This window comes from Primulina tabacum, chromosome 7 (assembly GCF_025594145.1).
Source record: "Primulina tabacum isolate GXHZ01 chromosome 7, ASM2559414v2, whole genome shotgun sequence".
Taxonomy (NCBI): Eukaryota; Viridiplantae; Streptophyta; class Magnoliopsida; order Lamiales; family Gesneriaceae; genus Primulina; species Primulina tabacum.
Genome location: NC_134556.1, coordinates 34,239,261 through 34,254,739, shown reverse-complemented (window position 1 = coordinate 34,254,739; position 15,479 = coordinate 34,239,261). Strand labels below are relative to the sequence as shown.

At 35.1% G+C, this 15,479-nt stretch overlaps 2 protein-coding genes across 2 annotated transcripts; one reads left to right on the top strand and one right to left on the bottom strand.

Annotated features, from left to right (window-relative positions):
• Positions 1 to 658: 658 nt before the first annotated feature.
• Positions 659 to 3,787, top strand: LOC142551394 (protein PLASTID MOVEMENT IMPAIRED 1-like). The gene has a single exon (XM_075660615.1). It carries the CDS (start codon positions 983 to 985, stop codon positions 3,572 to 3,574), a length of 2,592 nt encoding a protein of 863 aa, XP_075516730.1. The 5' UTR covers positions 659 to 982; the 3' UTR covers positions 3,575 to 3,787.
• LOC142551395 (pentatricopeptide repeat-containing protein At2g13600-like) lies at positions 3,416 to 8,818 on the bottom strand. Its single transcript, XM_075660616.1, is given in 4 exon segments — positions 3,416 to 3,551; positions 4,039 to 6,117; positions 6,119 to 6,950; positions 6,952 to 8,818. Coding segments are annotated over 3 exon segments (2,835 nt in total). The 5' UTR covers positions 8,806 to 8,818; the 3' UTR covers positions 3,416 to 3,551; positions 4,039 to 5,968.
• Positions 8,819 to 15,479: the final 6,661 nt, after the last annotated feature.

Here is a 15,479-nt window from a genome sequence, read left to right as displayed (position 1 = left end):
CTCTAGATATGATGCAAGAAATGAGTGTTCATTCATTTTGAAGATCGTCAAGGGTGACCACGTGTAGTCGAGGGATACTAATGCGCTTTTAGTTTAAAATATTTAAGAGTTGGATTGCTCGGATTTTTGGAGGAGAAAAATGTTGATTTTCATTCTGTGTTGCATTCAAAGTTGCGCCAAGTCGTGAGACAAAGTTCAATCAGTTCCACCTTATTCATTCTGATTTTGAGATTCAACTTGCTGATGATACACAAATACTCAAGGACTTCTGATTCATTACTCGGGAGAGAAATGTGACGTTCTTGGGAGAGAACAATCCGCAGTTTCGAAGGGAGTTCGAGTTGACGAATATTGAAGACGAGTGATGCTCGTCAAGTAAAGTCTATTGAACGTGATCATCATTAAACCGTTAATAGAAAATGAGTTTTTATTTGAATAAGTCCTTGTATTTTATACACACTCATATTTAGCGAACTTGCTTGATAGCTGAACGCGACTCCTTATAAGTAAGTCGATTAGATCGAACCACGTTAAAATTGTCTGTGTTCTTATTTTTGTTTTCAGTTTTATTATTTCTTAATTGCGCTAATAATGAAAACTTAAGCAAAATAAGGATAAAACCGACCAACAAACTCTTTTCGTGATTTGGTTGTCTTCTTCTATTTTGTGGGTTCCCAAATTAATGCCCGAAATCATATTCCAACTGTCACTACATGATTTCCTATCATTCGCTTATCATCATCTTGTCTTTTTTCCCCCCAAGAAATCCACGTTATTGTCTATCCTTCACAAAAACAACCAAAACCCAACTCTTGGTTCACAAAGCACCGCCAGTTTCCTCTTACTTGTGCAAGTTTCCTGACTTCAAGAAGCCATTTACAATCATCATTCTCCACTTTAATTCTCTTTCCAAGTCCGAAAATCCTTGCAATATCGCTTCGACGCTTTGTTCTTTGTAGTTATAGTGGCAAAATCCTGAATTATGGCAGCTGATTACTCAGCAAGAAGAAATTCAAACACACAAATTCTACAAGAACTCGAGGAACTTAGTGAGACGATGTACCAATCACATTCTTCAAATACTGCCCGAAGAACTGGCTCTCTTGCTATCCCAAGAACTGCAATTCCCACCACTGATTTTACCGGGGCTGAGAAAAACGAGATGAAGATCGACCAGAAACCGAGAACAAGGCGCATGTCCTTGTCTCCATGGAGGTCTAGGCAGAAGATCGACGAAGAAACCGAGCAGACAAAACAAAGCGAAAGGTCAGCTCCAAAAGAAGGCAAGAGCAAGTGGACTGATGACCAACCAGCTGCAACATCAGAAAAGAAAGGGATTTGGAACTGGAAGCCGATGCGTGCCCTGTCACACATTGGCATGCAGAAGCTTAGCTGCTTGTTCTCTGTCGAAGTTGTCGCTGTTCAGGGCCTTCCAGCTTCCATGAATGGTCTTCGAATGGCAGTTTGTGTCAGAAAGAAGGAAAGCAACGAGGGAGCCGTGCAGACCATGCCATCCAGGGTGGCACAGGGAGCTGCTGATTTTGAAGAGACTCTATTCATGAGGTGCCATATTTACTTCACCCCTGGTAGCGGAACGCAGATGAAATTCGAGCCACGACCATTTCTTATTTATGTAGTGGCTGTTGATGCTGACGAGCTTGATTTCGGGAAAAGCACAGTGGATTTGAGTAATATGGTTCAAGAATCCGTAAAGAATCGGATTCGGCAATGGGATAGTACTCTTAATCTGTCTGGTAAAGCTAAGGGAGGTGCACTCGTTCTGAAACTGGGATTCCAGATCATGGAGAAAGATGGAGGCCTTGGGATATATAGTCAGCCGGAGGGGCAGGGGCAGAAGACTGGAAAAAGCAGAATATATTCACCCTCTATCGCCCGGAAACAGTCGAAGTCATCATTTAGTATTCCGAGTCCAAGAATGTCGAGTCGAGATGAAGCATGGACACCATCACAGACTAGAGAGGCTGAAGATCTAAAAGGGATTGATGAACTGAATCTCGACGAACCAGCTCCTCTGCCTCCGCCGCCTCCTTCAATTTCTCTTCCGGTGAAAAAGCCCGAGGTACAAGAGACGAAGATGGATGATAATGACCTAATTGACTTTGATGTTGAGGATAAAGGAGTAGAAATTCAAGACAAAGACAGAGAGGAAGAAGAGCAATCTGAAGAAAATTCGAACAAAGTATCATTCTCAAGTGAGGTTGTGAAGGAAGAAGTGCAAGTTCAGGATCAATCTCACATCACACGGTTGACGGAACTAGATTCGATTGCTCAGCAAATAAAGGCTCTTGAATCTCTGATGGGGGGAGAGAAACCAATCAAAACAGATGAAGAAACCATGATAGAAGTGTTAGATGCAGATGAAGATAAAGTAACAAGAGAGTTTCTTCAAATGCTCGAGGATGCAGATGATGATATGAAGGTTAATCGTGACGAAACCCATTTGCTGAAGCTCGAAAAGTATGAAAATACAGAAGAGATGGATTCTGAGGCTTTTCTACCTGATCTTGGGAAGGGATTGGGATGTGTGGTTCAAACAAGGAACGGAGGCTACTTGGCAGCGACGAATCCTTTAGATACAGCAGTGGCAAGAAAAGACGCACCAAAACTCGCAATGCAGATATCAAAGCCACTGATTCTTCAATCAAACAAGAGTGGATTCGAGTTATTTCAGAAGATGGCAGCAATTGGTCTTGAAGAATTGACCTCTGAAATCTTATCATTGATGCCTTTGGATGAGCTCAAAGGTAAAACAGCAGAGCAGATAGCTTTTGAAGGCATTGCTTCACAAATTATACAAGGAAGGGACAAAGAAGGTGCCAGTTCAAGCGCTGCTCGAAGCATTGCTGCTCTCAAATCCATCAGAACAGCATTGAATAGCGGCAGAAAAGAAAGATTTTCAACTGGAATATGGTCTGTCAGTGAAGAATCATTAACGGTCAATGATATTTTGGCCTTTTCAATGCAGAAGATTGATAATATGACAGTAGAAGGTCTAAAAATTCAGGCAGATATTGCTGAAGAAGATGCTCCATTTGATGTCTCCCCGCTTGATGCGAAAACCACTGCAGCTGATGGCAAAGTGTTCAATCACTTGTTGGATTCTGCAATTCCCATTGAGGACTGGATAGAACAGAAAAATGCAAAAGGTTCTGATGATGATGCAGCGACCATAACTATGTCCGTAGCAGTCCAACTACGGGACCCAATGAGGCAGTATGAGGCAGTAGGAGCTCCTATGATAGCACTGATTCATGCACCATGTATATCCAGCAAACCATCTTACAATTACGAGGAGAACAAGTACAAAGCGACGAGTTTGCAAGTTGGAGGCATAAAAATAAGAACATCAGGAAACAAAAATATGTGGGATACTGAGAAGCAAAGGCTTACTTCACTGCAGTGGTTTGTAGCATATGGTTTGGGAAAGGCAGGAAAGAAGGCAAAATCATTTGCATCAAAGGGACCAGATCTTCTGTGGAGCATTTCGTCACGTGTGATGGCTGATATGTGGCTCAAACCAATAAGAAACCCTGATGTCAAATTCACCAAGTAAAGTGATTGTCAGAGTTGTATCAATCCTCAAGTGATTTAACTCGTGCATGTACGTAGATTCTTTTCATTGAGCAGAATATAAACGAGGACATATTCTGTGTTTTATCACGTTTGCAACCCAAATTTTCATTAGAAACTTCAATAAATGTCATTGTACAACAGAGTTTTTGGTGGATCGTGCGGCTTGGTGATATAAATATCATAGTTTTACTTTAACAGCAAAAGCTAAGTTTTATGTTGATTTGACTTGTTAAACAAGAAGAATGGACGCTATGCAACTCCCAGGACCAAGTAGCTCTAACATTTAACACATAAAACAATAGGATAACACTGCTACTTATTGTGTCTATGAAGAGCATAACAGTCTAAAATAAATGAATGATAGTGGCCAAAGGTAAACCTGAACAAACTAACAATCAAGTTTTCAGGCATATAGAAATCAAATTAGAAAGACTAAAATAGAACCTGTGGTCGGTTCAAGTGACATCCTTTGCTATTTACCATATCTCTTGATACATGTAAAAGTGATTAAAGCCGGAATAAACAAAAGTTCGAGTATAACAGGAGGAATACAAGTTAAAATGAAGGTGCAACAATACCATCATGACCTACTAATGTTCTATACAAGCACACAATTATTACAGAAGTAAATATTGGTGGCCACAGTTCCAGGACTTAATTGCTACGTTTGGTTTTATTTCCCTCAAAATATATTCTCATCTCATTGTTACACCAACATAATACTTCACTTCGTTCAACTTTTCATTTCATTCCAAAATGCTTTATCATTATATTATATAGTAACTTAGTGCACCATATTCAAATTTTAAGCTATCTCATATACGGATATATCATTTAAAATGGAAATATAAATATAAAAAAAATCTGTTTTAAAAAACGAAATCAAACATACACCGTGTTTTCCAATACAATTTCTCAAACTACATTTACAAAATATCCGGAAAAAAACCAAACACTGATGAGTTTCTCATAAAAATGGAACCCAAAAATTCATTCACAGTTTAAGCAGTATTGAACATTTGAACCACAGAATGTGCTGGAATGCAGTGACAAGAAATAATGTTACAAAAAGAACATCATACTTATCAAAAGAAAATGAATAAAGAGGGAAAAAATAGAAGAACAAGAAACATACACAAGGAACAGACACAACTGAATAACGGAGAATAAAACGTTAAATGAAATACATCAATCATGTGAACGCTAAGAAGCTTGACCATTTATGTTTTGCTGCTGTTATGAGTATGCATTTTCTACTAAGCACTTTTGAGGGCTCACAAATGAATTCCTCTTATCAAACTCATCAATCACAACACCCCAAGACATTATAGAGTAAATATGTAGGTTAAACATCAACAAATAGTATCGGTAAAGGGATCGCAAATTAAATTACACATCAGTTAAGTTATTGGCCAAACATGGTCCAATTACAGAGGAGGCCAATTGTAGAAGAGCAGCCATTCATGGAATGGTATGTAACTCAAATGACAGATAACTGTTATGCTATTTTTTTCTGCCAATACGTAACCTAGCATTTGATATGACATATGTTGCAGACTGATAAAAGGCATAAGAGGCTAGAACCGGGCTATGTATGGATGCTGGAACTCAGTTCCATGAAGAAAAATCAATAGAATGAATGGAGGTAATGGTGATTAAGAGAAATACGGATGATTTTTTGTCTTAGAAGGATGTGTACAAATTAGCATCCTTTCTTCTCATGAAAAAGAACCTTCAATACCTTTTCGAACTCTAGTGGGATAGCTGATAGTTCAGTAGTTGTATCACGGGTTAATGTGATCAAGGTTTTATGAAACTCAATAAGAAAATAGAAAGCAACGAGCATCATCTTATTGGCTAAACAAGAAAATTCAAGGTAGTCCAAGACAACTGCCATACGAGTTAAAGATTTTAAAAAGAAAAACGAGAAAGAAACAATGATCAACAAAAAGGAAAAGACATGGAAAAAACAATTGAATACAGAAGCCAAAAATATTTAGATGACTATAGCAAAAAACTACTATAAAGGTCTTTAAAGTCAAGAACAGACACAGAATGTTATGAATAAACACAGAAAATTAGAGGGAAAATGAAAGTAGTGAAGGGTGAACTGCGTAGAGAACAAGAGGTGTGGTGCTATTATCGAGGGAGATAAATTAAGTATAATTCAGACATTTGTGTTTCGCATCTCTGCATTGACAAGAATAACAATTCATTTTTGACTTACCATTTGTATTTAGAATCCAATAAATTTTTTTGCTGGTCTATGCACATATCGAGTTAATCTTAGGTTAATAGGCTATTTGAAAAATCCTCCAGTAAAAAGTGATAGACACTGCTAAGATGGTCTTAAAAGCGTACTTCACACCCCGACCTACCAGTAATCCCCACAAGAACAAGAACCATCTCTGAAGTGATGAAAGCGACGTGCATCCCTAATAACTAATTCTCTAGATGTAGCTTCAGATATCAACTTCATCACCAAATGACAGTCCTGACAAATTCGTAGACTCTTCATGATAAACGGTCATCCAAGAGGGCAAACTTATCAAGCCAAAGGCCACAGCAAGTTTCTCACTATGACAACTTTTTGGCCCAGAAAAACCCAATTTATAGACATAATTCCCAGTATCCTCTATCTTTTCCATTAGTTTATCCAATTTTTCGTAAATTTCCTTTCTTTGTGGATGACAAGTATCATCTACGGTGAACACATGAACCCTGTTGTTGACCTCAATCCAACTGCAGCCAGGGTTTTTTCTTATTTGTTTCTGTCTCATTGATATTCTCACATCTGAAAGACCTTCTAACTTTCCAGAATCAGAGTACATGTTGGACATAAGTGCATAGCTCCCAGAGTTTGCCACTCCCAAATTTATCAAACGGGACATCGCTACTTCCGCCAATTCTGTGTTTCCATGAATACGGCAAGCACCAAGAAGAGCACCCCAAACAGAGGCATTTGGTTCCAGTGGCATTTCATCTATCAAATTTTCAGCCTTTTCCAGTAAACCTGCCCGACCAAACAGATCTACCATACAGGTGAAATGATCAGATGTTGGGGAGATACCATGGATTTCAGTCATCAAACTAAAATAATGTTGACCCTCAGATAAAAGTCCAGAATGGCTACAGCCTGATAGAACTGACAAGTAGCTTATGTGGTCTGGTTTATATCCCAATTGTAACATCGATTCAAAAACTTCAATCACTTTTCTACCATAACCACTCAGAGCATATCCAGACATCATAGCATTCCAGGATATGGTATTTTTTGTGACTATTGAATCAAACATTTTTTGTGCATCTCCGATTCTTCCACACCTTGAATACATAGTGACAATACTATTCACCACAGAGATGTGTGAAGCCAAAGCCACATTTTTCAGCTACGGATATAATTTGTTCTCCAAGTTTCAACAAAGCTAAACAAGCGCATGCAGTCAGTGAAGTTAAAAAAGTAATACGATCTGGTTTACTCCCAAGTCTAAACATCTGAACATAGAGTTTGAGCCCGTCCTCCCAAAAACCATTTTGTATATTTGTGGCTAACATTGAGTTCCACGTGATTACATTCCGCTCGGGCATTTCGTTGAAATATTCTCTCGCTTTTTTCACATTTCCCACTCGAGAAAGTGCGGTTATTATCGCTGTCCATGATATTATATCTTTTATCAGCATCAAATCAAAGGCATGATCTGCACCTTGAATGTTACCACACTTGTCATACATTGTGATGATTGCATTCCCCACGGGTACAGAAGAATCCACTCCAATTCGAAAGGCATATGCATGTAGTAGTTCCCCCATGGATTTGTCCTCCAAACTACAACAAACTCCAAGAACAGTAGCAAGAGTATATTCGTCTGATGGTACAGATACCTCCCTCATTCTTTTGAATGCCTCAATAGCTTCCATAGGGGAACCAGATTGAGCAACACCCCAAATCAAAGAAGTCCACGCAACCTCATTCTTCTCTTTCAACATATTAAAAACCCTCTTTGGATACTCCAGCCAGCCACATTTGGCATACAAATTGACCAAACCACTGCCCATATATTCATCAAGATATGGCGTCATCCTAATGATTCGAGCATGTAGATGAGTACCCCATGACAAATCACCAATGCTTGCGCACACACTTATAATAGAAGCATAAGTCGTGGAGTTTGGTATAAAACGTTCTTGAAACATCTCAGAAAATAGATCGAGTGCCCGATCCACTATCCCATGCTGAGATAGAATCGAAATCATCGTGTTCCAAGAAACAACATCACGCTCAGGAATTTGATAAAATAAATTAAGAGCCCTATCAACTCCATACAATTTTGAATACCCATAAACCATGCTATTACAGCAAAACAAACTAGGTCTAGTTATCCTTAAGAATACTTTCTCAGCATAGTTTAGTGCACCGCACTTTATATACAGATCAACTAATGAAGAACCGATATCAGTATCTCCTAAATATTCAAATTTCTGAACTAAACCATGCAATTGTAAAGCAATCTTCAGATAACCTAGCGTGGCAACAGCCTTCATCACGCGAGAAAAAGAAAATAAATCAGGAACACCATAACAATCCCAAAACATCATAACAAACACTCTTACCACATCTTCAGCTCTCCCATTCTTAAAATAACCCGACATCATCGAGTTCCAAGACACGATATCTCTTTCCGGCATTTCATCAAACAAATTATCCGCCTCAGACATCAAACCTGAATCCGCAAACCCATTAATCATCGTGTTCCAACTAAACACATTTGGACACTCAATCTCCAAGAACACCCTGAAAGCCTCATTACTCAACCCGCAGCTGGAATATGCATTCATTAGATGATTCCGCAAAAACGTAGAAGTGTAGAGGCCAGACGAAATGAGGTTGGCGTGGATTCTTTGGATCGTAGACGTGGATTGCTGATGAGCGGAGGCTTTCAAGGCATCGCAGTACTGCTGCGATATGTTCATATAGAAATCTTGGAAAACTGGGTTGTGTTGAACAGCAAATTTTTGTTGTTTTGAGATAAAGCGAGAGATGGAGGATGGGATCATGAGACGCCATGATGGGAGCCTCTGTAGATGGCATAACATGAAATTATCACATAAATTGAGAGTCTTGAGATATCGTTCTCCAATTATTGTGCTATGTAATGGAGAAGTAAGGAGGCTTCGCAGCTGCGGGGGAAGTTGGATTCGCCGAGCAGTCATGCATGCGAACAGGGGTATGGATTCTAACTTATTAAAAAGTCGATTTTTAAGTTTTTTTTTTTTTTTAAAAAAAAACAATTTATGTAACCAAACAATATAATTTTTTTTTGAAAAATTGTTTTCAGTGATATTTTTTATGGCAATTTGTAATTATTTTAGTAATTGGTGCTATTTATTTAGATTTATTATAATTATTTAGATGCAAAAACCGTGTGAAACGGTTTTACAGGTCATATTTTGTGAGACATATCTCTTATTTGGGTAATCCATGAAAAAATATTACTTTTATGCTAAGAGCATTACTTTTTATTGTGAATATCGGTAGGGGTATTACTTGTTATGCTAAGAAAATTACTTTTTATTGTAAATATCGGTAGGATTGACCAATCTCACAGATAAAGATTCGTAAGTACGTCTCGCAAGAGACCTACTACTCTTACTTAGACTAGATCCAGTGATTAGTTTGAATAACTACTGAAATGAGGTAGGATGATTTGTTTTAAAAGTAAGGTTTTGTAATTACTTTGTGAATGAATGGTAATATGACCATTTGATTTTGTCACCATGCCGAGAAAACACAATTAGTTATTTTAAATTATCATGCTTTGTAACTGGTATTTTCTCTTCACATGCTTGTGCAATCGTTTATTTTATTTTATTTTATTAAAAAAAATGATCAATTTTTATATTCAAACCTTACATAATTGTCATTTTCTTATTGTAGCTTGTTAATATTTTGTCAAATATGGGTAAATTCATAATTAGTTTGTAGAATATTGTTAATATAATTATTTATTATTTTTAAAAAGATGGTGATATGGTAATTATCAAAACTTTCATGTGTTTCTTGTAATTATTAAATCTGTTAAGTCATATCAATTAACCTATTAATATTGTACATCTAGTAGGTTCGTGTTTAATACAGTGATAACTAGCGCACTTGGTGAATGCATAGTTTGATATAGTGTAATTTTCTCACTTAAATCATCGACATAATATGTCAATTTTCATTAAAATGTGAAGACTCGCATGATCTAATAGTATTGAGATGTAAGGAGAATTACGCCGGATGAAAGATAGACTAACTAGTCCATGAATTGCATACTTGAGTAGTGTTTTTTTTATTGTTGGAAAAATAGATAAATTGGTCATGTAAGTTGGCTCATTTTGTGTTTTAGTCCTATGACTATTTATTTTTTAGTTTTGGTTTTGTAAGTTATGTTATTTTTTGATTATTAGTCATTTTTCTTGTATTCTAACATGACATTGAAAATAGTGACGACGTGATATAAAAATGTTGATATAACATATGAAAATGTTGACGTGTCTGACGCTACGTCAACACTCAATGAAAAAATGGCTTAAAACCAAAACATGACAAAAATTACCTAATCAAAATCCAAAATTGAATACTTATCCGATCAAACAAAATGAGCAAATTATCTGACCATTTTGACAATTATTATTTTTACTTTGTCTTTGTAAGCTCTCTCTTTGTGGAATACGAATAGTTTTGTAACTCATAATTGGTATTATGATAATTATCCAAATTAACATTAATGATTTAGCAAATTGTCGTATGAACATACCAAGTTATTGATTGAATCTTATTTGTATGTTAACTAGGACATGACATCGGCATCACAGCATGCCTGAATTGGACAAGTGGACAAATCTTTCTTCTAGTAATAGTATTTAAAATTTATTTATTTTAAAAATAAATTTGTTTATATAAATACACATATATAATATTAATTTTCCCAAATAATTATATATACAAAAAACTTCACATCTACAAGTATGCTATTCATGCTAACAGATTTCCAAATTTATGTAGCCAAAAAAATATAATTGTTCGGATTATCCAGCAAGCTCGTAAACGGATTCAAGTAATTGAAGATCGATACTCTAGCTAGCTCGTAAATGAGTCCAAGTAGTTGGTAGAGAGCAAATTTTTGTGAGTTATCATCTACGTCACGATAACACGTCAAAGGCATCGGAGATTAGTCCGACGTAGACACTACAACACTTAAGTCAAAAAATAATTTAAAGATGTTCTTTACAAGATAGCGAGCTTAAGTGTAAAACTAGGAGAGTGTACTTCGAATAGTGAGAGTCTTATTCAATTTATAGATTTTTTAAGAGTGCCTAATGAGTTTGAGTCTTTGTAAGCAATTTGGGCTTTAACAGTGTCGGAGTAATAAATTGGACTATACCCTATCACAATTTGCTACCCACGTTCGCGCAAAAAAGATCATATTGCATGCAAACAACTAAAGGAACTTCTGGACATCAATAATCATCTTGTATCTAGTGGATCTTAAGGGAAAAAAAACTAGATATCAATCACATAATCATAGGTTGAGTTGAAATAAACTTGGGAATCCATAATTGAATGAGTTTATCGATCGATTGAGATATTTAGGCTATACATCAGTTAGACCAAACAAATTTGGTTTTCAAATCCAAAAGAGTTGTTATACCATGGTTAGCATATATCAAAATCATTAAAAGTCACACACATTAGGTTTCGATTTGCGCAAACATGTTTTTTTTTTTTGACGACGTGAAAACTCACAGTCGTTATTCTTTGGTATGTATTGGGAAACTCCGGGCTAATGCAATATTTTGCAAACCACGTTAGTCAGGTAAGCCGCACTGGATAAGTCATGTGTGATAAATCGGTCCGTAAAAAGTGTTGGTAGGAGGCAATCAAATTATTGACTATTAGTCAAACATTCACATACTCTACCAACACAAACACCATAAAAGACGCAAATATTATAATTTACTTTAATGAATTGAATTTAATAATTTGCAACTTATCATGATCAAAGTTTAGAATTGCAGATGTGTGCTAATTTTGAATTAGCATAAAAATTAAGTAATATTTCCAACTTTGAAACATTTTTTTTCTTTTGAAGGTCCCAAAAAAATAAAGAGTAATATCGATATCATAAATCTATAATTGTTTTAAACGTAATAGAGAATTAGACAAAAAAAAGAAGAAAATCGAAGAGAAAGAAGAATAAAAGACATTAGAATTCAATTATCTATTATTTGCGAGCACAACTTATAATGTACGATTAGTCAGAAAAGACAGTGACATGAAAAAGACGAGATTAACGACTATCATATTTGGAACATATATAACATTTGATTTTACATACCATTGGATCCAAGTCTATAAATAGATAAATAGAGAAGCTTGTAAGTTGGTCAATCTTTCTCTCTTGCTCGGAGATTATTGTATAAGAAAACAAAAACATCCATGCCTTCAAGAGCCCAACTTATCTAAAGACTTCTTAGCACACGCTTAAGTGTTACATCAGATCATTAAAGATCAACATGTGTTTAGTATTTTATTTCAAAAATATTTGTAAACCGGTAGTCAGTCTACTGTTCAGTCTTGTTTTAGTAAGTGATCTAAACTAAAAGTTTCAGTTAGGTAGTAAGAAAGCCTAACTGAATCAGATTGTTACAAAAGTTGTAATTGTCAAAATCTTCTAGTGAACATCATTCACACATGAAGAATGAGTGACGTAGGAGTTGTTCAAATATCCGAACGTTCAAAAGCATCTTTGTGTTATTTACATTTTAGTCAGCCGATTCTTGATAACTCAGTTTTTTTTTACTTAGTCATTTTAGAGTGATCAATCTGTTACTCTAGTTTTCTTCCGCATATAAATTATTTGATTAATCGACTGACATTGACTTAGTTAGAATTATAATTATATTTATTAACCTAATTGAATTTCGGACAAAATAATATGATTTTTTTATTCAACCTCTTCTAAACAATCTGAAACAACCCTTACTCCCATGGCATTTAAATTAAATAAATAGCATACGCGGAAGCCTTAGCATTTCAAAGGGAAAATACCATATACCATTACATCATAAGCATTTTTAATAACTAATGTACATGATCATTCACAATGTATTATCCATAACATAACCAAAAGCCAACACAAACATTTCTTTTCATTCATTTACTAAACTACATGACATTTTTAAAACTTTACATATGTTCACTCCACCACAATTCAACATGACAAAACCAAAAATTCTTTTCCTTGGCATCTTATATGACTTCTCCCGCCTCAAACAATCCATTTCAGTTCTTCTTATCACCTGCATCACGTGACATTAACTGGAATGAGAATAAAACTCAGTAAGTAAGAAGCTGTATATAACAATTACATATACATAGCTTTGGCTTAGAACATGGCTATGGCAATGGCGATAAAAAATGAATCATAAATCTCAAATCAATGTAAAAGGTATCATATCATGAATTAAAGGAAGGAAATGACAGTCCTGTTACCTGTGACATGTGGCAAGTATCTCTTTGATATAAATATCAAAACTGTGAGAGATACTTCATAATCATGTGATTGGCCAATGACATGCATGTAATAACTATCATTCCTTGGCTTTGATCATGGGAAATCTCATTGAGGCATTTTGACAAACACTTGGTATGAACAAGGAATTAATAGCTCCTTTGTCAACGAATTCAATGGTAATATTTAAACAATGAATATATATAACAATATACATATCAATTAAATGCCAATGGAACGAGCTAATTGACAGTAACATGGCTTGATACATATATAAATCATGTGAGCACAAAGAAAAAGCTTTCACTTACTACCAAACCAAATGAATGCTTAGATGTTTTTGAAGGAAATCCTACAACAATAATCACAATCATAATCATAAAAAATCGTCTCCAATAATCCAATGAATCATGAACCCAACTTAACTCTCAATACTCCAAACCCTTATAAACTCCAAGAATAGTAAGTTCTTACCTCGAAGCTCGAAGATTTAGGTAGGAGCAACTAAGAAGTATACTATAATCCTTAAATTTGGAGTGAAGAAATGGAGAGGAAATCTATGAGGAGAAAAGCTAGGAACGTTGCAAGGGAGAGGAAGAAATGAGAAATGAAGAGAAGAGTCTAGAAATGTGACTATAAAGCCTTCATTTCCCCCAAAAGCGTGTTTTCTAAGCCATAGACACGGACCCGTGCCCCTCTCCGTGTATGGGTCCGTGTACACGCTGGAAATCACTCATTTTTCATGGCAAGACCCGAACCCCGTGTAGGGATTCGTGTACCCACTGCCAAGGGCCAAACTGCATTTTTTCTTCCGAATTAGCCAAAGTGGTAAACATGAAAGTTGTAGCCCTATGTCTTTTCTTGCATCTTCAATTGGCCTCATGTCATTTGAAAGTTTGAGTAAAAATTTATGTTCATTCTCCCAACATATGTCAGTGCTGGAACAACGAAACACACGACACACTTCGGGCCACTTTTGGCTCGTCTTTCCTGATGATTTGAACAAAACTCAAAACATGAAAGTTATAACCTTATATCTTATCTTTCTAATGGAAGTTGCTTCACATCAATTGGATCAATATACAAAATATTATACTAAAAACAACAACTACTGCAACATTTGTCATACCGTTTCTGCACTTCCATTTCCTTTTTGGCTCAAGATCAACTTTCTATTCTACCCATTCATTTCCATAATCATCACCAACTATGAACATAATACCAAAACAATAACCATAAACAATGACCATATAATAACCATTCCAATAAACATATCCATAACCAGTAAACATTCAGCATAATCTCAACCAGTAAAGCATAAAACATGATCATAACAATAATAAACCATAAAGATTAACATGATAAAATATTGGGCTATTACACAATCACCCTATCATAACAACACAAATACATTTAAGACCAAAATAAATATTTTTCATTATTTTTATTTTATTTATCCATGATAATTATTGTAAAAAATTTTAAAAATATTAAATTTTTAGTTTTTTTAAAGTAATAAATTAATTAAATAAGATGTAGTGTTATTAATATTTTTCGGAGTGTAATTAACACTTTTAATAATTATACTCTTGTACCATGGAAAACGTGCGTTTTCTTTTAAAAGAATTTGGATATTTGGGCAAACTGCATGTTATTTAATCTAAATAAAATATATTACTTTATATGAGAAGTTGCTGTATATTTTATTAATTTTAAAATTATCACAAAAAACATAGAGTTAATGATATCTTTTTTATTATACTTCAGTTATTTTTCCATACTATTTTGGGAAGAAAAAGAAGAATGACTTATTAGGCTCTTCGTTTGAATAATAGCATAAAGGTTTCTGTCTTTATGAGGAGAAGTATAACGTTCTTGAATTTTTTTTGTTGAAAAAATGATTTTAATATATTTGAAAAGTTTGACATCATCAAGACAAAGGGGGCCAACAAGAATCATATTAAACTAATTAATGACTATCTTGACATGTCATTGTGACTCAACAATATATATATATATATATATATATATATATATATATATATATATATATATATATATATTTCGAACTCGAAAATTTAATCAAACCAAACTCAGGCTTAAGGATATTTGGATCGTGAACTCACAAATGTGTTTGTTAATAGGATCGCGATCTCGAGCTCGTCTTGTTTAGGTGGCTCGTAATCTCGAGCTTGGCTCATTTGTTGAGTTGATTGATAAATAAAAATACTAATACTAATCCCAATAGAAGGAATTGAACGTATATATATTTAATTTTTAACAAGCTTGAATCAAGCTTAAACTCGAGCTCAGTTATATGTTTTACGA

Coding starts and splice junctions, on each gene's coding strand:
- LOC142551394 (XM_075660615.1), top strand. CDS start 983: ATGGCAGCTGATTACTCAGCAAGAAGAAATTCAAACACACAAATTCTA.